The sequence below is a fragment of the Globicephala melas genome, chromosome 6 (assembly GCF_963455315.2).
Source record: "Globicephala melas chromosome 6, mGloMel1.2, whole genome shotgun sequence".
NCBI classification, from domain to species: domain Eukaryota; kingdom Metazoa; phylum Chordata; class Mammalia; order Artiodactyla; family Delphinidae; genus Globicephala; species Globicephala melas.
In genome coordinates, this window is record NC_083319.1 from 90,264,785 (window position 1) to 90,287,604 (window position 22,820).

A 22,820-nucleotide genomic window follows, 5' to 3' on the forward strand; every position below is an offset into this window, starting at 1 on the left:
GCGAACTTTGAGGCAGGGAACGGAGGCATTCCGGTCGCCCAGAAGCCTGGAAACGAAATAAAAAGCACTGGGGAACTGAGCGTGGTAGTGGAACCTTAGGATGCTGGGTTGGAAATCCAGTAGGAAGGAAGAGAGGCGACACTTGTTGGGACACGTGACCAGAAGTTACGGCCCTAAACTGCGCGGGATGTAAAAAACGAAGTGGTGAGGAGTCGGTTTGGGGCATGGGATGTGCCGAGGTCAACTGGCCTACCTTCTCCCTTCTCGTCTTTGAGTCTTCTCAGAGGAAGACGGCTAGGGTGGGTAGGTTGGGGGCGGAGGAAGCTACCAGGAAGATGTAGGCCGTGGCTCACGCCTAGATCAGGAGCGATGCTCAGGGCTTTTGGCGCTGTTTTGGGGTCGCGCGTGGCAGGAGTCTGGGAGCTGAGCGCTAGCCGGGTGCTAAACGAGATTAGAGATCTCATGAAAAGCCGCAAATCTCAGTACCTCTGGAAGAGTTTTCCTGAGTCCCTTCTAATCCAACAATCTCCCTAGTATAAAGAATTACAGTTTCTGAAATTAGATTTGGGTTATAATCTTGGCTTCACCGCTAATTCTCTGAATGGCTTTGGGAAAGTGACTTAACCTCTCCTGCTAATCTGAAAAAAGATGCCTGCAAACTATTTTGTACAACGCTGGCACATAGTGTTTTTTAAAAAGTCTGTATTAGCCATGATATCAGTTGCTCTTTTTATGCCTGAACAGCACTTTGTAGATATTTCTGTTGTGACATAGTATTGTAATTGCAGCATTTGCTTACTTCTCATGTGACTGTGAGGAGCTTGAGGATTGAGAGCCTTTTATCTTTCCGTGTGGTAACCTGTCCCATCCCATTTCTGTCAGCATTTGTTAAAGTGAATGAATGAAGGGAAAACACCTAACAATATGGATAAGTAAAATCGGGAGGAGTAGAGTGTAATATTGTGGTCATTTAGAGGGAAAGTATGTGCCTGTACCTGTGTCTGTGTGTAGAGGTGCTGTTCCAAAATGCATTCACGAAGAAGTTTTGTTTTGTTTTGTTTAGATTTGAGAAGATTTAAGGGAAAGAGCTCTTCTCTGTAGATAATTATTTTTTCCACTAGAAATACTTGAGTGTATGCCCAGCCTTGATGAAAGCCAACAGAGAAACGAAGCGCCTTTTTGTGGGTGGCCTTGGCCAGAATATTTCTGAGGCAGACCTACAAAATCAGTTCAGCAGATTTGGAGAAGTTTCTGATGTGGAAATCATCACTCGGAAAGATGACCAAGGTAAATTTATAGTTCTTCATGGGTAGTTAAAGGCAAATATAACTGAAGTCAAGTATCACAAAATAAAGGAACCCAAGAGATGAATGTTAGCCCTGAACACTGAAAGTGATATGCATCTCATTACATGATACTGTTGTAGTAACCCCCCACCTCCCATCCCTCCCCCTCCTATGCTCTGTAGGTGTTATGTGTGACCTGGAACTTGCCCAGAATTACATTTCTGAAATCAAAAATTTCTAAATTCCCAAACATCCGGTTTTTGTTTTTGTGGGGTTTTTTTTTTTGGCCGTACGGCTTGCTGGGATCTTAGTTCTCCAACCAGAGATTGAACCCAGACCCTCAGCAGTGAAAGCACAGAGTCCTAACCACTGGACTGCCAGGGAATTTCCAAACATCCAATTTCTGAAACATATAGCTTTCAGTTTTCAGAGCTAAAATTCTAATAATTAGTAGGGTCCTGTTAAGTAGAATATCACTAACATACAAACATGCAAAGTGTTTCCTTAACTGAGTACTTGACATTTTTCTCTTACGTATTTTCTTTTGGAATATTTAGATAATCATGCTTTAAAAAAAAAATGCAATCTTTGTATCCAATGATAAATAAACAAGGTTTTCCTTTGAAAGAGTACGTTTCTAAGAGCTCTTTTTTAAATTTAGAAACTTAATAATGTTTACATTGTTCTCTGCATACGAATTTAATTTTTTTTTTTTTTTTTTTTAGGAAACCCACAGAAAGTCTTTGCATATGTCAACATCAGAGTAGCAGAAGCAGACCTGAAAAAATGTAAGAATGTTTTCTATACTATTTACCAGTCCATGTCACCATGTAATTTGGAATAACTTTTGTTCTAAATCTAAACATCCACCTTCAACTCATCCTGAGGGACAACCACGATCAAGAGAATTTCCATATCCTACAATTCAGGAGGTCTAGGTTCATTCCATAATGAATGACATATGGTAGCACATTGCCTGTGAGTTTGCTCAAAAATGGCATTCCCAAATAATTTGGATAAGGAACCACACTTTAATAGAAACTGCCTGTTACACATATCCCACTGGATATTATGAAATACCCACCTCCCCAGTGTGTTCATTTCTCAGGCAACTAATTCTTCTTATTGAGTGCTGTTAGGAGAGAGGTTTAGAATATGCCCTTATAAGATCATATCCTTGAAATTATGAAGTCTCCATCGATAAGTTTAGTAAAGCTGAGGGCCACCTGTGACCTTCAATGAATAAAGAGGGGGAGATAATTCATACTTCCACTGATGTAGTAATGCATTCTAATTATTTGGAGACTGAAAAGTCAAAAGACACTGAGCAGGAAACATGCTAATAGAGAAAGAGGGCCATTGACCTTTTGTAATTTCATTTGCAAAAAATTGATTCGTTCAGTTAGGAAATAGATATAACAAATATGTTGCAGTTAAGAACACATCAGTTCTGCTGTGTGACCTAGCAGTTTATTTAAACTAGAAGACCCGGTTTGCTTATCTGATGTATAACCAAGATACTGCTTATCTCATAATACTACTGTGAAGATTAAGTTGAATAATATCTTTGTGCTTAGCATAGTACCTACCTCATTGATATTTCTGTTAGTGGTAATTATTAAGGAAGCTAATAGCAGATGTTGAGAAAAATCAACTACTAGGGCACAGTAGTTTAAACACAGTTTAGTTGCTTGCAGCTAATATGTTTGCAAGTTTCACAGTGATAATTAGTATGAGGTGATAAATAAAAGTGAGGTGCTGCAGGATTCCAGTGTCCTCTGATTCACTCTAAGAAAATTACATTAATGTTTTATAGTTTTAGTGTGGGAAATAACAATGAAATGTTAAATAAATACCAGCCATTCGCCACAGATTCCTGACATTACTTTATAAACAAATGACAAATTTTGCTTTATGGTTTACACGTTTGCCTCATTCAAATCTTTCAATTACACGGGGAGGTAGGGAGTGTAAAGATCTAATAAGTGGTCAAAATGAGAATGGGACCTAAGCCTTCTCCTTCCAGGTCTCATTTTCTTTATTCTATTTCCTCTGTGTCTTTGTGATAAGCAGGTTTTCTTTTTTTTGGTACTAACTAATTAGTAAAAGCACATGCTGAAATATATTTTTGCATTGCCATGTACTTGGGTACTAATTCTTTGCTTTATAGGTATGTCTGTTTTAAATAAAACAAAATGGAAAGGTGGAACTCTACAAATTCAGCTAGCAAAGGAAAGTTTTTTGCACAGGTAAGATTTGCTCTCCGTGATTTGACCCAATGTTTTTTATATTGTAAGTGGTTTTATATGTTCACTTAATTGATTTGAAACTATCAAATAATGTATTATTACAGTTTTAGCAAATATATGCATTACAAGTAGAGCTAAAATCCTTCTTAACTGTGACTCCCTGTGACCCCCAGACCCCACCAAAGAAGATAATGTAATGCTCCTGTATACGTATATTTTAACCCATAAAAATATATACTTATTTCAGCTTTTTAAACACAACCTTATGTGATGATGTAGGTCTTCCCCCTTCTTATAATGAGTGTTTAGTACTATTTTAGAAAATGGCTGTGCCACAGTGTAGTCAGTCATCCCCCACTCATAGACATTTAGACCATTTCCACTTCCTCTTGATAAGACTCTTGAGGATGGTCCCTCTGGGGTTTATGTCAACAAAAGGAGTTGCTATGTCATATAGTTATGCACATTTAAAATTTTAATAGACAGTACCAAATTGCTTAAGTTGACTTTAGGCTGTTAATGAAAGTGTCATACAAAAACATAAAGATAATAGGAAATCCCTGTATGAGAGGCATAAGATTAATTATGCATGTGATTTAAGAACAAGGCAATGTAAAAACTTTTAAAGCATTTTAAATCCTAAAAGTATTCTTAGGGAGAAAAGATTGTATGAGATTGGGTGCTTCCAAAATAGGAGATATTTTAGGAATGTACACATGGAGTGACCCAGAGCATTTTAAGATTGTTCTGGGCCAAAGAAATGCCACAAGGAAAAATAAGGTCTAAACAAAGTTTTGAGGGAGTGGTCTGGTGACGAAGATGAGAATTTGATTTTGTTCTTCAGCTGGGGGTCTATGTGAACAGGATAGTGATGAGATTTTCATTCAGCAGCACTTTGCTGCCTATTATATGCAGGAACCGGGGCCCTAGTCCTGAGCAGGTGAGCACACAGTGCTGCTGCCTTGGAGTGTCTATGCAGTTGTGCCTGGGGAGCATGAATCTTGGAAGTTGGAATGTAAGGGACACAGACCAGAGGCAAAGAGGCCAATGAGAATTGGTCAGCACAGTTGACCAGGCCTGTATAAGGTGGCGGAGTTTGAACTGGTAGGTTGAGTTGGCGTTCTGCATTCTCTTTGTTGTGAGAGTAGAAATATTCAAGACTTAGCATATTAGTCTCTGAAAGACACCTCTTCCTCATAAGAGTGAAAAGATTAAGGATAGATAAAATGCCAAAAGTACATAAGTTGAAAGGGAAAAACTGAGAGACCCTAAATGATCTCTATAAAGTTAAACAGCTTTACAGTATTAAAAAACAAAACAGAAGCACTGTTAATAGTGTGGTTCGTTATTTTAACTCTTATTTATATTTTCTGTTTGATTCAGATTGGCCCAGGAGAGAAAAGAAGCAAAAGCAAAGAAAGGAAAATCAACAACAAGCAACACCAACTTGTTAGAAAAAATGGGAGTGGTGGATTTCCATGTGAAAGCTGTGCCAGGGACAGAAGTACCAGGGCACAAAGTGAGTCTCCTCTGGTAGCCTGAATAGCTCAGGAACCAATTCCTGACACCAGGTGACCATGAGCATCATGTTTTAAAGCAACTGCTTTTTTCTCTTGCTTTGAAGCAGTTAACATAGATAGTGCTTTATGGTCTTCAAGTGCATTTACAACTCTTGGGAAAGCACAGTTTTCCCCCATTTTAGAAAGAGAAATCAAAACCCAAGTGGAGGCAGGTCTCCCAGGGGGCATAGGTGGTGAAGAGTGCAGGCAGGTCCGACGTTTGCCTTTTTAATGGCTGTTATTTGTGTAGCATCCTACATGGTTTATATGGGATCAATAACTGCCCCAATTTTCCTTCTTTGTTTTTCCTTTCCTGATACACTTTTTTGAGCACTTGTGTTTCATTATCAGAAAACTAAACCCAACAGTAATCGTGGTCCACTATGAGTTCAAATATTTTTAAATGACATTTATTCAGTGTGGTTAATCTTTTCCATTTGTGACAAGTATAGTAAATGTATTCTTTTTTTTTTTTTCTTTTAGAATTGGGTTGTGAGTAAATTTGGAAGAGTCTTACCTGTCCTTCACCTAAGGAATCAACATAAACGTAAAATATCCTTAGCAATTGGCCTTTCAGAGAAATTATTGTTTACTACGATGTGGATATTTGCAAAAGTTTACTTCATACCTTTAGAATTTCACTGCCTCTGTCAGTAAATCTTTAGATGTTTGTGTAACAGTTTTTATGTTCCCAATTTCTAAGTAAGGTAATACCCACCTACCTACATGTATGAAACAATTAGTGGATAATGAGAGAATGTAATTAGGTTTTATGCAAGTGATGCAAATGATGATTGTTAAAGAAGCACGTTGACTTACTAATTTATACCTCATTCTTCTTGTTTGACATGGATTCAAAGCCATTGCCAGAGGAGCTAAAGAAGGACAAGGGAACACAGCACAATCATTAAAGAAGGCTTTAGAGGAAGTAGGATAAGTTTCACATTAATAGAAAAGAGATAGGAAGGAGTCTAGGAGAGAGGAAAATAGTAGGTAGAAATGTGTAGACAGGCAGAAGAATGGTGGATGGAGAAATAGTATGGAACCCAGTATGAGCAAATTCAGATGCCCATTCCCCTGAGGAAATGAGGTCAGATTGTCTAAGACCTTGAATTCCTAGTGTCATGGACTTCTGGGCAGAGGGTGTTTTTTGTATTCTTTTAGCTCTAACCCTGTGTGTCATGGGAAGCAGAAGCAATTTCAGGTATTTCAAACAGAGGTGTGTCCTCACTGTTCATGGCTATTGAGGCCCCTGGAGCCCTGGCCACAGCTGCTGGTTCTGCTGTCCCTGCCAGTGGCACTAAAGTCAGGGAAATACTTCTTTCTTCTTCACCTTCCAGCTTCCCACCAATGGTACCACTGACAGCAAAGAGGAGGATTTGGAAGGACAGTGTAAAGCCAAGAGACAATAGACACTGTTTGGCATACCTCATATATAATTGTCCATGTATTCAGTAGTCACTAAATGAACAAAAGGACTTTTCAGTAGTGATAGATTAAAGCAACTTATACTTGTTTATTCATATGTTTTAGGAAATCAGCAAATGCCAGCTGTCACTACAGCACAGTGACATTAACTAGAATCTTTCTGGACAATGTCAGCAACGAAGACCTGATAAAGAATTATTAGCCTTCTAAGAAAGACCTATAAAATGCAGAGAGCGAGTAAAATGTGAAATGGATGTCATTGAACTAAGAGAATCAGATCTAGGATGAGGCAGCATTGAGAAAACAGAAATGGCCAAAAAGTTTGAGAATCTTTGAGTCTCAAGTTTGAGATACCAACACTTAGTATAGTATCTAGCTGTGCCCGCTCTGGGTTCCTCTCTATACTCCGCTTTATGGTATTAGCTCAGTGGATAGACTTCTCAGATTTACAGAAAAGTCTTGTGGCCTCTTGTACCTAGAATATAATCTGAATCGGTTTGCTGTGATATACACATGCAGCCCAAGTAATTTCTGCCAATTAATAGTGATGGTTCTTGGTTTTCACTCTGGACATGCCATGGACATGTCAGTTCCAAAGACCCTGAGTCACCTAATTAAGTCCTTATTTTGTTTGATAGGAAACTGAGGGTAAAATGAGTCAATGACTTGCTCAAGATTAAACAGTATTCTTTTTGCTTTACCAGTTTGATAGGTTTTTCTAAAACCTAGTGCCTTTGTTTTCTTCCTTGACTGTTGGTGACATCATAAAGTATGATCCCTCAAAATACTGCCACAACCTAAAGAAAATAGGGGAGGATTTCACAAATGCTATCCCTATATCCAGCCTCACTTGGGAATTGGAAGGAGGGAATGATCCTGTGAGTAAGAAACGACGAGGAGAATTCTCTGACTTTCACAGCCCTGCCAAGAAGATAATAAAAGTGCAGAAGAACGAGGGTTCCACTGCATCTCTGGCTTTGAGACCAAAACCTAGTAGCATAATGGAGAGCCCACATTTAATACAACAACAGGCTGCACAAAATACACCTCATAATTCCATTACTCCTAAATCACCCTGTGTACCTGATTCTGATAGTCAGAAACTTAAAAACGTATTTTTTCAGACTTCTGACTTAGAAACTACCAAAAAGAGAAATAGCATGTCTGATGATGATATTGATTCTGAAGATGAATTAAGACTAATGATTGCAAGAGAGGAAAACCTAGAGAAAACTACATGGTCCTCAATAAATGGATCTGAAAATGATCCCTTTGAAGTTGTAAGAGATGATTTTAAATCACATTTTCACAAATTTCATACTTCAACAGGTTTAGGCATCAAAAATAATGTCTTTTGCCTCAGTAGTGAAGATAATGTTATGGGAAATGATTGTGACTCTGATTCAGGAGATACAGATGAAATCATTGCAATGAAGAAAAATTCTGATAAGATCAAACACAGTGTAGAACTTTCACAAACAGAAAAGTATATGCACAAGAAAACTTATTTGAAAAATAGAAAAAAGTGTGATCTTTCTGTTGATTGTATTAAAGTACAAAAAAGAAAAAATAAAGAGACAGCCCTCAGTCACAGAATTAAGCCTCTCAGTTGTGAATCTCCGATTGAGTCCAGTAGCAGTGAAGATGCTGATTCTGTATCAGAATCAACCGAGTCTGAAGGAGATAAGGAGTATAACACCATGATGAAAAACTGTCTCCATATGAATCTAACTTTAGCTGATCTGGAACAGTTGGCTGGCAGTAACCAGGAGGCGCCAAAAGAAGATACTGAGAGCAATGGCCGGAAAACCACTGCCAAGTCTGACAGGGCCTCCAAGAGCCACAGAACTCCAGGTGGCCTCCACAAAGGCCAACAGTGTATTCATCCTGAGGAGATTGTGGCTTCCCTTTTAGAAGGAAAAGAGAACACACATGGAAAACAGGAACCAAAGGAAAATACCTTAAAGCCAAAATTCCAGGCTTTCAAGGGAGTAGGCTGTCTCTATGGAAAGGAAACAGTGAAAAAATCCTTGAAAGAGAGTGTTGCCTCTAACAATATTAATAAAGATCATAAATCCTTGAAACTTGAGGATCCCAGGAGCATGTCCATGAAAAAATGGTCCTTGTATGCTAATAGCCCATCAAGTAAACTGACTCTTTCCCAACATGCAAAGAAGGCAAGTGACTCAAACCAAATTCAGCCTCAAAAGAGACAGTCTACTTTTGAGAGCCAGGCTCACAAGGTGGTTTTCCCTAGCAGTTCAGAAAAGGGAAATGGAAATCCTATTTCTAGTCTATTGCCACTAAAAGATAAGAAATCTTTGAGTCTTGGTGCCAAGACTCTCAGGAGAGGCTTTGATGAAGACTGTTGCCACAGGACTGGAAAGTCAGGAGAGAGCTCCAAAAAGAGGCCTGATCTGTGCAGCCATAAGGCCCCTGAGAAATCACCAGAGGTCTCCTCCAGGAGAGACCCTCAGGGAAGCAAAACTGACTTCCCACTTTCTGTTAATAGTTCATCAGATGTTAGTGCTAAGGATAAGCACGCTGAAGATAATCAGAAGCGTTTGGCAGCCTTAGAGGCAAGGCAGAAAGCAAAAGAAGTACAAAAGAAGTTGGTTCACAATGCTCTGGCAAATTTGGTGAGTATATTTTCAGTCTAGGGATTTAACAAGAACTTGTTTCCAAGTCCAACCTTTCTTTCCTACGAAGGTAAGCAGGCTCCTTTAGAGCTGAATGTTTGTGTTTTGTGTCCTTGTATCTTTAGTATATCCGGATATCGCTTTAGAAGCTGTAACTGATATAGTTAAGTGATATGTCCTAATATGTCTGAATTTACATATAAATCACTTGCCAAGTGATTCATATCTTACCAAGATTTACTGTAATGAGTCTTTATTCATTCTTTCAACAATTGTTAATTACCTATGAAATTCCAGGCCTTCACAGCAAGTGCTAGATTTACAGAGAGGATCACTGTTAGGTGGTTGGTATTGGCTTACAGTGTGGTGGACAGAAGGTCACAGTTCAGTTCCATGGGATGAGAAAGAAGTACGCCTGTGTGCTCTGACAGCACACTGATACTAATTTGTTGGCAGTGGTGGGGCAGAGGGGGGTGGGGAGCCGGCACTTCCTCAGCTGAACTGAATCTAGTGTGAAAGGATCAGTGGGAATTGGTCTGGCAGAGGTAAAAGGGTACAAAGAGAGAGGAAAGGCATTCCAAGATAAAGGAACAGTTTGTACAAAAGTGAATATTTGCAATCAGTGTGATCAAATGTATAGAGTACAAGATGGTGAGAAATGAGATGAGAGAGATAAGTAGGGGTGAGGTGTGAAGAGGCTACAGGGGTTGGACTTTATTCTCAAGGCTGTGAAAAGACTAAAGAACTTGAAGCAAGGGAATGGAGATTAGTTATGTATATATTGGAACAGGAGTTGGCAAACTAGAGCTCACAAGCCACTAGCCCATGGCGTATTTTGGAAGAGCCTCCAAGCTAAGAATGGTTTCTACATTTTTAAAGGGTTTAAAAAAGAAAGATACAGAACCAAAACTATATGTGGCTTGCAAAGCCTAAAATATTTACTCTCTGGCCCTTGACAGAAAAAGTTTGCCAACTTCTGTTTGGGAAAGATGGTTCAGGACATGATGAGAACAACAAATCAAATGGGACAGACAGCCTTTGGGAGGTCTTGAGCCAGAACCAAGGCAGTGACAGTGGGAATATATTTTTAAAATAGCAAGACGGTCCAACTGATGGGACTTGGTGATAAACTGGAAATGGAGAGAGAGAAGTTTCTATCTTAGGATGATGGCAGCATTCACTAGATAAGGAAATAGGGTCAGAAATAGACTTGCTAGGGGAAGGAGATAAGCGGTTGTCTTAAGGGTAATGCTTTTGATGCCCACTCTAGGATGGTTATTCAGAGGACAAGCCAACGCACATCATCTTTGGTTCCAACAGTGAAAGTGAAACAGAGGAGACATCCACTCAGGAGCATAACCATCCAGGAGAGGAACCAGTAAAAGTAAGAAATTTAGGGTGGGCATTCCTATACTTTTGCAGATCCATTTCTGCATGTTGCATACCAAGACTTGCATACAACTGCTGGGCTCAACATAAAATCCTCTGGGAGCCACAATGAAACCCAGGGCTCCCCTGACCATCACGCATGGATACCACAGGGGCCTTAGAGATTTTCTCCCACATAAATCTATCCTCCACATCATCTGCAAAGTGACATCAATATTAGTGAAACCCTGCAGAAGGTGTTCACACATTTAATAACTCCCCCCCATTCCAGGCTGCATTAGGAGCCTCTGGATTTAGTGACCCAAGGGGCCAAGTAGATATCACTGAGTCAGAAGTTTCCATTCTAACCACCATCCAGTGTTTCCTGGGAGATGCATGTGGGTTGTTGTTCCATACATGTGAGGAGGAAGATTACATAATGAAGGAAATGCTGTCTTGGTTATTAATAAACATTTCTGTCTTTACCTATGTAACAGGAGTCCATGGGTGGAGCCTCTGGGAAGCTCTTTGACAGCAGCGATGATGAGGAATCTGGTTCTGAAGATGACAGTAACAGGTTCAGAATTAAACCTCAGTTTGAGGGCAGAGCTGGACAGAAGGTTAGTGAAGACTGAAAATAATAAAACTTGCAACATGTCCTTATTTTTCGACATAGTCCTTAAATCTAGATTAGTGCAGGCAGACCTTGACCCACACTCCAGCGTTAAGGTGTTTATTTTGATAGTGAGTCCTCCATGACCCTCTCTGATTGGTTCATGGGTAGGTGAGTTTATGCAAATATTAATGTAGTGAATTTCATGGCATGGAGGTATACTTAGAAGGTCTTGTTTATAAGTAATTTCTTGGGAACATGGCTGTCAGTTGTCTTTGTGTTTTGTCTTATAGCTCATGGATTTGCAGTCTCACTTTGGCACTGATGACAGATTTCGCATGGACTCCCGATTTCTAGAAAGTGATAGTGAAGAGGAACAGGAAGGTAAATGCCTTATTGTCCAAACAAACAGTCCTGATGTCAGAGCTGGGGGACCTTGAGAAGTCATGTAGTCTAAATTCTTCACGTAACACATAGAGAAACTCTGTACCCCAAGACACTGAATTGTGGAGCTTGTAATCCAATAGTTAGCTTACTCAATACTTCTTGAGTTTGTTTGTACATATTAATTTATTTATAAAATTTTAATTACCTGAAGCTGCCAGAAAAGACAGGAATAGTTAGCATCCACCAAAGATGCCATCTTCTATCATCCTGTTCCTGGCATTAGAGAGAAGGCAAGGACCCTACCTGGCAGTAGATCAGGTCCTGGTGAGGCTGTGGAAGACAGTTACATCACGCTTGGCTTACTTAAAGGAAGTGTTTATCTTCCAACATGCATGCTGGGTGCAGGTTTTTAAAAACAATGTACCATTGAATGTCACTCTACGTAGATTCATCCCATGTGAATATATCTAACAGCAGTGATGCTACCAGAAGCATCCTGATTCTGCTCTTACTTCCTATACCATTTTCTACACCAGTGGTTCCAAACTTTCTCTACAAGATCTTCTACTCTTATCCTTTGCAAAAGACCTTACCTCCTACCATCCTCACTTGAGGATGGCCACCTCAAGTGAGCTCCCTGCTTTCCTTTCCAATCTCAGAACTACTCTGTCCTTAACTTTTTTCCTCTTCGTGAGTTAATCTAATCTGCATCTTAATCTTCCTCATTCATACCTCCTTTTAACCTCCTTTCTTATGCGCATCTTCATACTTTCCCTTTTTTCTATCTCTTCCCTCTTTCTACAGACATAGGTCTCATAGGTTCAAAAAGCCATTTCTTCAACCCTGCCAGTTTTCAAGTTGCCACTCCCATCTTTTTTCAGTTCTAAACGTGAAATGAAAAAATAAATTGCACTAATTTAGAAGCAGTTGGCTTTTTATTGAAAATACAACCTCTGGAAATGATGCTCTTGATTCTTTGAAGTGATTATTGTGTATATTGTACATTTCTGAAAACAAGTGTTCAGAGAGTAAGTTCTCCAGGATCCACAGCAAATTATGTTTCAGAGCTTCTCACTCAAAATTCCATGTTGAAAACAGGAATGGACAGAACCTTGGGAATAGCCTAGAAGCTATACATAGAGTTTACTTTCTAACTTCTGCCACTTTTGTCTGTCTCTTTACAACTCTTCAGTATGCGTTCCCTGCACATACTATCTGGTTCACCAGATGCAGTGGCACCTTCCCAAGCTTCTTCAGCCTGCCCGTACCATTTGTCACTGTTAATCATCCTTCTTGAACTGTTCTCTTCCCTTAGCTTCCATTGCACTATAACTTCCTTATTTTCTTCTTAATTCTTGGTTCCTAATTTTCCCTTTGCCTTTAGATATGTAAAGGTTCTGTAAGTCCCTGTGGCTTTAACCTTCTTTTGTGCGTGAATATTTTCCAAATCTGGATCATCTTTGCTCCTGACTATCCTGCTGAGCTCCCAATTATTCTTTTCTCAATGCCTGATGGATATTTCTCACAGGCGTCCCTGAACGCGTGTTAAAACGCAGCAGATCCCAAACTGAATTTACTCTCTCTCAGGTGCTCTGGACCCTTCTGTTTCTGTTGATGGTACTTCCATTCTTAGGGCAGTCAGACACAGAATCTCTGTCTTTTGTTTCTTTCCTTCCCAACTTTTGAGACTGAATTTTTTGTGAGTTGCACAAAGACTGTCCTGCAGGTAAGCAGCCTACAAATACCTCGCAGCCAGTCTACAAATACCTTAAGCCCTTTCTAGCATTGTGTTCTTTTTCCTAATGGTCAGTATTAGGGTAAAATTGAAAGTACCATTTTTTGAAGTCAAAAATTGTTGAATATTAGCAGTTTCATATGGTTTAACCTAATGCAATGTAAACTCTTTGAACTTTCTTATTTCAATGTATGTGTTCATTTTTTCACTTGCCTGGCATGCACTCCTCCCTCCTCAGGGGATCTACTTGTCTTTCCTACCTTAGACTCCACCTGGTTTATAAAACGTTTCTTAATCCAATTGAACATAATCTTTACCTCTTTTGAACCCTTAGACACTTTGGGGTCATCTCTATAGAGAACTATTCAAATCAGCATTTTATTCTGTTTATTTCTGTTACTTGGTTGTTTATATCCTGCCATAATTTGAAAAGGTCTTTAAGGCTTACTTAGACTTCTTTTGTATTTCTATCTATAATCCAAACTAGCTGTTAAATGTTTAACTTTGTTCTCTGATATTTGTCTGTTTCTAGTAGCTAAGGATAACAAGCTTCTAGGCTTCCACAGTGCCCTGTGTGTAGGCTTTCTTCCTGCAATATTTAGTACTGAATCTAAAGGCTAAAGTAACTGTCTACTAACATCATATTAATAGTCAGTAAAATTGGCATCTTTCACTATTTTTCATGTTTAGATTTACATGTAATTTAGATTAATTTTTAGAAAGTTAAAAAAATCAAAGAATCTCTGATCACTTTAATTTTATAATTAGTATATTGCTCTATTACATTTGTCAATCTTTACCTTAAAAACTTTTAGACTTGCCACTGAAAGCCATTAAATTCAGATTTCATTTGTATAATTACAAACAGAAATGGGAATTTTGTTTGCTGGTCATGCAGTTTCTAGATTCACTATGACATTGGGGATCTTGGGGATAGGGAGGTTAGCAAAACAAGGTTTAACTTTTCTTCTTCCTATCTTAATGTGCTTTGCACATGTTTACGTGCTTGATAAATATTTGATCATTGAGACTTCTCAGGTTATGTTTGCCAAGAGATTACTAATTATCCTCTTCCCTCTAAGAAATAAATGAAAAGAAAGCTGCTGAGGAAGAAGAGCTTGCTGCAGAAAAGTTGAAAGCCCTGAATGTTGTGCAGAGTGTTTTGCACATCAACTTAAGCAGTTCTACACGCAAAGAATCAGTAGCTGCTAAGAAATTTAAGTATGGTTTATGTTTCATCCCATTCTGCCCTCTTTTCCTTTGCCATAAAATGAGGCCATTTTAAACTTCCTGGGGAGAGCAGTTAGCAACATGTATCAGACCCTTAAAATTGTACTTACCTTGACCTAGTGATTCACTTCAAGAAACTAATCTTAAATTATTTCTGTATTTATTATTAGTAAAAAAAAAATTGGACAACTGTTTAAATATTAATAAATGTAACTGTTTACTATGGAAAATTTCCAGCATATAACTTAGAGAGACTAGTGTAATGAAACCCCTATGTACCATCACCCAGCTTCTACAATCACCAACATGTGACCAGTTTTCTCTTTGATACCTTTACTCACTTCCCCCTACTTGCCTCACTGAAATATTTTATGCAAATCCCAATAGCATATCATTTTATCCATATATATTTTAGTATGTTTAAAATAATATTAAACATTTTTAAAGATCCAGGACAAGAAGTCAAAACTAGATAATTTAAAATATGATTGCTTCTGAGGAGCTCCTAATACATTTCTTTGGTATTATGTGCCTTTTTCTTGCTCAAAAAGTGGAATTGCCCTGGTATTGCATTATAATTTGCTATTAGTTTTTTGCATTAATATTCTGAATTGTCTCTTCCAACTTATCACTCTCCTTTCTTTAATAGGGACATCATACGTTATGATCCAACAAGGCATGACCATGCCACTTACGAAAGAAAAAGAGATGATAAACCAAAAGAAAGGTATATTAAGCTACTACTTTTAGTAGCAGGTTCATATGAATTAATCTCATTTCAGACAGTGAGAAAAGTAGATAGTAACCATTATCACATCCATTGGTCCCCATTGTATTTAGTTTAAGAACAGGGAAGGGAGAAAGAGAGCAATTATTGATGTGGTGGAGAGAGTCTTACTTTTGGCAAAGGAATCTTCATGCATAGAAATGATGATATGTGCCCCTTCTTTAGTCGGTGTCTTCTACCTACATTAGTTTCCTGTGGCTTCTGTAACAGATTGGTGACTTAAAAACACAAAAATTTTTCTCACAGTTCTGGAGGCTGGGAGTCTGAAATCCAGATTATTGGAAGAGCTGTGTTCCCTCTGGAGATTCAGGGGGAAAAAACTCCATTTCGTGCCTCTCTCTTAGCTTCAGGTGACTGCCAGCAATCTGGTATTCCTTGGCTTGTGACTATATTATTCCAGTCTCTGCCTCCATCTTCACGTGGGCTTCTCATTTCTATGTGTCTCTCATCTTTGTGTCTGTTATAAGGACACTTGTGATTCCATTTAGAGTCTGCCTGGATAATCTCTTCATTGCAAAATCCCTAACTTTATTACAAAGACCTTTTTTTCAAAATAAGGAAATATTCACACGTTCCAGGAATTAGGGCCCGGACATATCTTTCTGGAGGCAACCATTCTATCCACTGCACTACTCTAGTGTGGTAGGAGCATCTATTTCTTATAGATATGCTGTGGCAAATATTTTTTTGATAAATATGGCAAATATATGGAGCAACCAGTAACTTTGCCTGATTTAATTTCTTGATTTCCCGCTATTTAAAATCACTAAAGGCACTGTGGTATCCTGAATTAGATCCTGGAACAAAAAAGACACTTGTAGAGAAACTGGTGAATTGGGAGCAGAGTCTGTGTTTAGTTAATAGTAGTGTACCAGTGTTAATCTTTTAGTTTTGACAATTGTATCATATCTATGTAAGATGTTACCTTGAGGGGAAACTAGGTGAAGGTTATTTGGGAACACTGTTTCCAGTTTTTCTATAAATCTAAAATTATTCCAAAATTAAAGGTTTCTTTTAAAAAGAATCACATACCAGACCAAAGTAGAACTAATATAAACGTTCCCTGCAATGTAGGATTCCAGATTGCAATGTGATTCTGGGTAGTCTCTGGAGAGCTTGCAGTCAAAATGTTGCTTGGGGCTTCAGTCTCCAAAGGCCTGACTAATCCTCGCGATGTACTTCCAAGATGTCTCACTCACATAGCTGTTAGCCAGTTCCTCACCTTGTTGGCTTCTCCATTAGGCTGCTTAAGTGTTCTCATAACACTGACCCAAAAGAGAGATAGAAGGAGGAAGCCACAGTATATTTTATGACATAGTCTTAGAAGTCACACAGTGACACATCTGCCTTATTCAGTTTTCTTGAAATAAGTCACTAAATCCAACCAATACTGTCATAGGGGAAGGGGAGATTAAGCACTTCTTCCTGAAGAGAGAGGCACTGAGGAATTTGTGGACACATTTTAAACTATCACAACCTGTCCTCTGGTTGAAAATTGTTTTATATTCCTGCCATATGCAGAACATGCTCAACCCTGCTCTAGACTCCCCAGAAGTCTCACCTTTTTATAGTGTCAGTTCAAAATCTAGGATGTTGGGCTTCCCTAGTGGCGCAGTAGTTGAGAGTCCGCCTGCCGATGCAGGGGACGCGGGTTCGTGCCCCGGTCCGGGAAGATCCCACATGCCATGGAGCGGCTGGGCCTGTGAGCCATGGCCGCTGAGCCTGCGCGTCCGGAGCCTGTGCTCCGCAACGGGAGAGGCCACAACAGTGAGAGGCCCGCATAACACCAAAAAAAAAAAAAAGTTTCTCTCTGTAAGATAGTCTCCACCAATAAGATGATCATTTAGGACATTATTATTTTAGGTAATATAGTTAGAATATTTGGCCTAGTAAATAGAGCAGACTCTAATAGAAAAGAGGATTTTAATCTTTTACTAACTGAAAACTCAATATTGGAGACTGCCATATAACTCTGGTTTAAGATCAAAGAGAAAAACATATTCCTAAATATAGAGCAGGTTGATGGTAATAGAAAAATTTCATTCCCAAACAGACTAGATTTAGCACATTTATAAGGCGTTTCTAAAACAGAATTATGACTAAATCCTTTAATGCCAGTGTCATAAAACTCATAGAATTTTAGAATTTGAAAAAGTCTTATAAGTCATGTGGTTTAACATGGTTCATTTTACAAATGAGGATACTGAGGCCCATTGCAGTTAAGTGATTTTCTTACTCATAGCTAATATCTTAGATGTGACTTCTGAAATGTAGTTCAGAGGATAAGAGATAGGAGAATATGATTCTTGTTTAATACTTGGAGCTGTTTGAAATAGTTTTGTCTATAAAAAGCTTTTTGGTTAAGGTTCTGCCTTTATGAGTTTTATATGTAGATCCTCTTGGTTGTTGAAAGGATGGGACTAAAGTTATCCAAGGTGTTTTTTTCCTGATTTCTGGAAATTTTCCAAAAATTGGCTTTTTTTGTGATGCACATATCTCTATATATGTCAATGCAGTAAAGCAAAACGAAAGAAGAAAAGGGAGGAAGATGAGAAGCTACCTGAGGTATCTAAAGAAATGTATTATAACATTGCTATGGATTTAAAACAAATATTCCAAACTACAAAAGATACCATTGAAAAGGAAGACAACACACCTTGGAATGAGGACTCTGATGGAGAGAAAGCCGAAGTAGTCCAGGACCCTACAGCTCTGATGACTGGGGATGAACAGCCCAGCGGGTTCACATTCTCCTTTTTTGATTCACACACTAAAAATGTAAAGGAAGGTACTTTTTTTTTTTAAACGTTTTCATTTAAAGCGGTTTGAACTTAATTGATTGAATCTACTGTAACTGTAATGATTTAACATTAGCTGAAGAAAGGATTCTTTCTTCCATCTACATAAACAGTATTGCAGTCAGCATTACATGACCATAAATGTACTGTGCCTAGAGCTGTGTTTAACACACTAAGAAATTGTTCTTGCATTTGGAAGCAAACTTCTAGATAGCTGCCATATGAAGGGAAGCCAGAGAATAATGTGCAGCATCCCTTCTAATGTTGAGTAGAAATAGTCATGAAGAAGTATAAGAAGTCATATATTTAAAAAGCTTTGTATCTTAGATGCAGTTGGAGAAGCCATGACTTCAGGAAAACCAGTGCTATATGGTAGGGAAAGGGGAGAAATAGGTAACCCTGGCTCTATACAATTATGCTATGTCATCAATACACCAGTTGTTTCAAACTTTATCCTTGGAGATTTGCCAGAACCTAGAAAAAAGTATCAGCACCAGTATAGACAATTTGGCATTCCATTTCAGGAGGTTTACCTCTGAAGTCCTACATAGTCTAAAAGTTAAAAACACCTATTCCTTAGGAAGTTGCTCCTCACCTAGTGTTTAAGATGAAGTGTAGCTTTTCTGGAAGTTCATTGTAAAAAGCAAGATATACCTATACAGGAGAATACATGCACAGCTAACAATAAGCTCTACTTTAAAGATCAGCAGTTAAAGTAGTATCCATGTGTTTAGCAGGTGAGTATTAAATGCCGGCTTTGTAGTGCTCCAAAAGGAGGTATAGCAATTTAGTAGTTTTCCCAAAATTGTTCTAAATAAGACACAATATATCATTGCTCTGCTTACTTCATTCTCTTGCCTGTGTTGTCCATTTGAGTACCAAGGTCAGTCCTAAACTGTTGAACAGAGTTGATATGATATAGATACTGTCTTTAATTCTTCTAACTTTGAGAGCCAAGTGTGAGAAATTGGCCTTGAAGTGAGTACTAAGACACCTCAGCAACCTGGGAGATGTGTTTTGTGTACTTAGGAAATTATGAGGACTTGTGAGGAGATCACCCACATCTTATAGCAGAAGCTTTTTCAGAAGTTTTAGAAAGAGGCTTTGGGAATTGAAAATATAAAGATATGTTCCTTTTCTCATTTATGAATAAGCAGGAAGGCAACCTGGTTTCACTGCATCATGTTACAGTTTAGGCTTCTCCTGCTAGCACAGGTGCCATGCTTTTTTTTTTTCCTTTTAAATAGCGTTGCTCATTCATAAACCTTTAGTTTGTATATCTTTTTATAGTGTTGCTATATTCCTTATCAGATCACCCTAGCAATGCCCAAAAATATGATAATAGCTTCTCTCAATATTTGAAAATCTAAAAAGATACTACATATTTTGAATTAATGATTAAGGTATTTGAAATTTAGAAATATGAGTGCATGGTGAAAGTAAACAAATTAGTGTGTCCACAAATAATCGGTTGTTAGGTTACAATTCTGTCATCTTTCATTGTCATGACGATATAGAGACCTATAGAGTTGAGGCAGTGAAACCTGGGAAGATTGCCTGGCAGGGAGACCCTCGTTTCCAAGACAGCAGTTCAGAAGAGGAAGATGTTACTGAAGAAACAGATGACAAAAAGCCCAGCCCTGGGTAAGTAGTGTGTTTCTGTGCAGGTTTATTTCATAATTCATAAAATCTGAGTTAGACATGCTTTAGAAATGTTATAGAAGTATCTAAGCTTAGCTTCTCAAGACAATTTTCTTTTTTTGGCTCCTTTAGAGAGTTCTGTAGCCTTTTTGTAATTAGGAGCATGTTTCCTTTTCCTTGAAATTTGGATAAACTGGGTGGGGGATATGACGTGCATGGGGAAGAAAACTTGCCACTGAAGTCCTTGATCTGGAAAGAGTATGCTTCAGCTCGTTGGCTGCTACCACATGGGAAACACTGGCAAATTGGGTAGCAATGCTGGGGTGAGAATATCAACAATCAACACAGGGAAGATAAAGCGTGTACTTAAGTAAGTCTTCGTTACCAAAGTTTCAGGTAGAAGAGAAGAATGTTGAATAGAGAAAGGGTGGTATCACTTTAACTCAGGAAAGAAAAATGAGCAAAACACAAAGCACATATATTTAAGGAATAGTTCATTTATACTTACAGTGTAAACATTTCTTAAATATTGAAATTAAGTGGCCAATTCTCTCTCTCTTTCTCTCTCACTTCAGAGAAGTATCATTACCCGAGAAAGAGACCACTAGATATTTCTTTTTCTCTAAGAATGATGAGAGACTTCATGGTAAGTCAATGTTTTGATTAAATGGTATAGAACAGGTAATAGTACAGCTCTCACCATAGCGCATTCTGATATACTAACATGCATCCAAGTAAGAACTGATTAGGAAAAATTCTGATCCTTTGCAATGTCATGTGCTTTAGCCCCCTCTGTTAGACAGATGCATGTTGACTTGCAAAGCTCTGGAAAACTGAAAGCTCCCACTCGCCACCTCCCTCACTTGTTCACTAACCTCAACAAGGGCTTGTTTTGTTCCAGGGGTTTGCTGAGATACTAGACGTACAAAACTCCTAAGTCTTTAGTACCCTAAAAAGTTCACATAAACTATCTCAATGTCTTGTAATAACCTATAATGGAAAAGAATCTGAAAAAGAATATATAACTGAATCACTTTGCTGTACACTTGAAACCAACACAACATTGTGAATTAACTATACTTCAGTAAAAAAAAAATAGAAAAAAATTTCACATGAAAACTCTGAGGCTGTTGATGAACTCATTTCTTTTTTTTTTAAAATATATTTTATTTATTTATTTTTGGCTGCATTGGGTCTTTGTTGCTGTGCGCGGGCTTTCTCTAGCTGCGGCGAGCGGGGGCTACTCTTCGTTGCAGTGCGCGGGCCTCTCATTGCAGTGGCTTCTCTTGTTGCAGAGCACTGGCTCTAGGCGCGCAGGCTTCAGTAGTTGTAGCATGTGGGCTCAGTAGTTGTGGCTCACAGGCTTCAGAGCACAGGCTTAGTAGTTGTGGTGCACAGGCTTAGTTTCTCCTTGGCATGTGGGATCTTCCCGGACCAGGGCTCGAACCTGTGTCCACTGCATTGGCAGGCAGATTCTTAACCACTGCGCCACCAGGGAAGGCCCAGTGAACTCATTTCTTAAGCCTAACACAAACAGAAGCCAAGTTACATAGTAGTAAATGGTTTATAAACAGTAAAATCCTTGCAGTTCTACATTTTCATTTTGTAAAGAAAACAAGATATTTTTGAAAATTAGCATAAATTGGCTGGGGGCGGTGGGGGAAATGGTCTTAACTAGAATTGAAGACCTTGATAATGCCAGCACTAGAATATTGTCTGTTTTAATATTAATGGGCTGTCTTGTCCTTCTTTATTTTCCCCTTTTAGGTTCTGACTTATTCTGGAGAGGAGTGGGAAGTAATATTAGCAGGAATTCTTGGGAGGCCAGAACAAACAGCTTGCGTATGGTGAGTAGTTGTATTTTCATATTAATTGTCTCCATATTAATTTAAAAGATATGGTGTTATCTTGTGTTAATATTTGCCTGGTGTAAGAATATAGGAGGGCATGAAACTTAAGATAACTGAGAACATGACTTAAATGCTCAGAATAATAGTGCTGGAACAGAAGTTTTAAGTTGTTTAATTCATTCAACCCATGGTGCAGTAAGGAGACTGAAGAGTGGCCCCATTGAGTGACTGGAACGAGTTCTGGCCATGCTTATTAAGTAGCAGGAAATCATAAGACTTTTGAAAGACTGAATTACAGTTTCCATTGTAAACACTTAAAGCCAAAAGTTTGAATATCCCCTGTACATTCCAAGTGAGCACTTCCAAAATGGCTTCTACAACCCTGACACTGAATAACCTAAATTTTACTTTATAGTTACTAAACACCTTGGAAAGTATTTACCACTATTTTTAACAAAGGCTTTTGGTTTTACGTTTTTCTAGGACTGTCGGAAGAAACATAAAGATGCCAAAAGGAGAGTGAAACCAAAATAATAAATGTCATCATTAGTTTTGATACTGAATGTGAACAAGGCTCACCTGTGGAAATTGGAGTGATCTAGAAAATAAGTTTAGCTGACAAAGAAGAATTCAGAGTGAAGGAATATCCAAAATCTTATCTGGTGGATATCATTCTGGTTGCTTTCTTTTCCTGTAGATTTCCTCTCCATTTGTTCCTAATTACTTCAAATAATTAACCTGAACATTTTTTTTTAATGAAGCACAAGATAGTCCCTCAAAATACTTTTCGTACATAATCTCTTTGCCCTCCATCTTCAATAACTAATGGCTATCTTCTGACACAAGGTTTACATAAAGCCTTTTAAAATATATGGATCAGAGCACTTGTATTTTCCAAGTTACGTTTCGTGTGAATTATACTTGAAATATTTCTGATTGTATCAAATACACCTTACCTCCATCTTGTGGTTTTTGTTTAAGATGTTGAAAACAAATCAGCCTTGAGTTCTGTACTTGTGTCTTGATGAATAAGCTAACTGAAATGCAGGATATTTCAGACCGGCATCATGGGAGAGTTCTGTGAGGACCAGAAAAGGATGCCAAATGCAGCGTTTTCCTGTCCTTGGCCTCCATGAATTGAGGCCAAAATTCAAAATCTCAAAATTCTAATTAGACTACAGGCTTTTGAAAAATCCAAGTGTCTGAAAGATATGTAGTCACAGTTAGGAGTCAGGACCCTGGGTCCAGAT

General features: G+C 38.4%; 1 protein-coding gene across 6 annotated transcripts; it reads left to right on the top strand.

Annotated features, from left to right (window-relative positions):
* The first annotated feature begins 78 nt into the window (after positions 1 to 78).
* NOL8 (nucleolar protein 8) lies at positions 79 to 22,531 on the top strand. 6 transcript variants are annotated; one of them, XM_030847242.2, is made up of 17 exons: positions 79 to 204; positions 1,064 to 1,287; positions 2,012 to 2,074; positions 3,457 to 3,535; positions 4,919 to 5,054; positions 5,578 to 5,646; positions 7,284 to 9,161; positions 10,432 to 10,545; positions 11,027 to 11,149; positions 11,436 to 11,526; positions 14,347 to 14,485; positions 15,144 to 15,221; positions 17,798 to 18,069; positions 19,597 to 19,723; positions 20,296 to 20,366; positions 21,488 to 21,567; positions 22,054 to 22,531. In XM_030847242.2, the coding sequence occupies exons 2-17, from the start codon at positions 1,149 to 1,151 to the stop codon at positions 22,102 to 22,104; spliced, it is 3,510 nt and encodes a 1,169-aa protein (XP_030703102.1). In that variant the 5' UTR covers positions 79 to 204; positions 1,064 to 1,148; the 3' UTR covers positions 22,105 to 22,531. The 6 variants fall into 6 exon arrangements, with proteins under 6 accessions (XP_030703102.1, XP_060157171.1, XP_030703099.1 ...); XM_030847239.2 differs by having other exon boundaries at positions 163 to 299; positions 1,122 to 1,287; XM_030847241.2 differs by having other exon boundaries at positions 168 to 303.
* Positions 22,532 to 22,820: the final 289 nt, after the last annotated feature.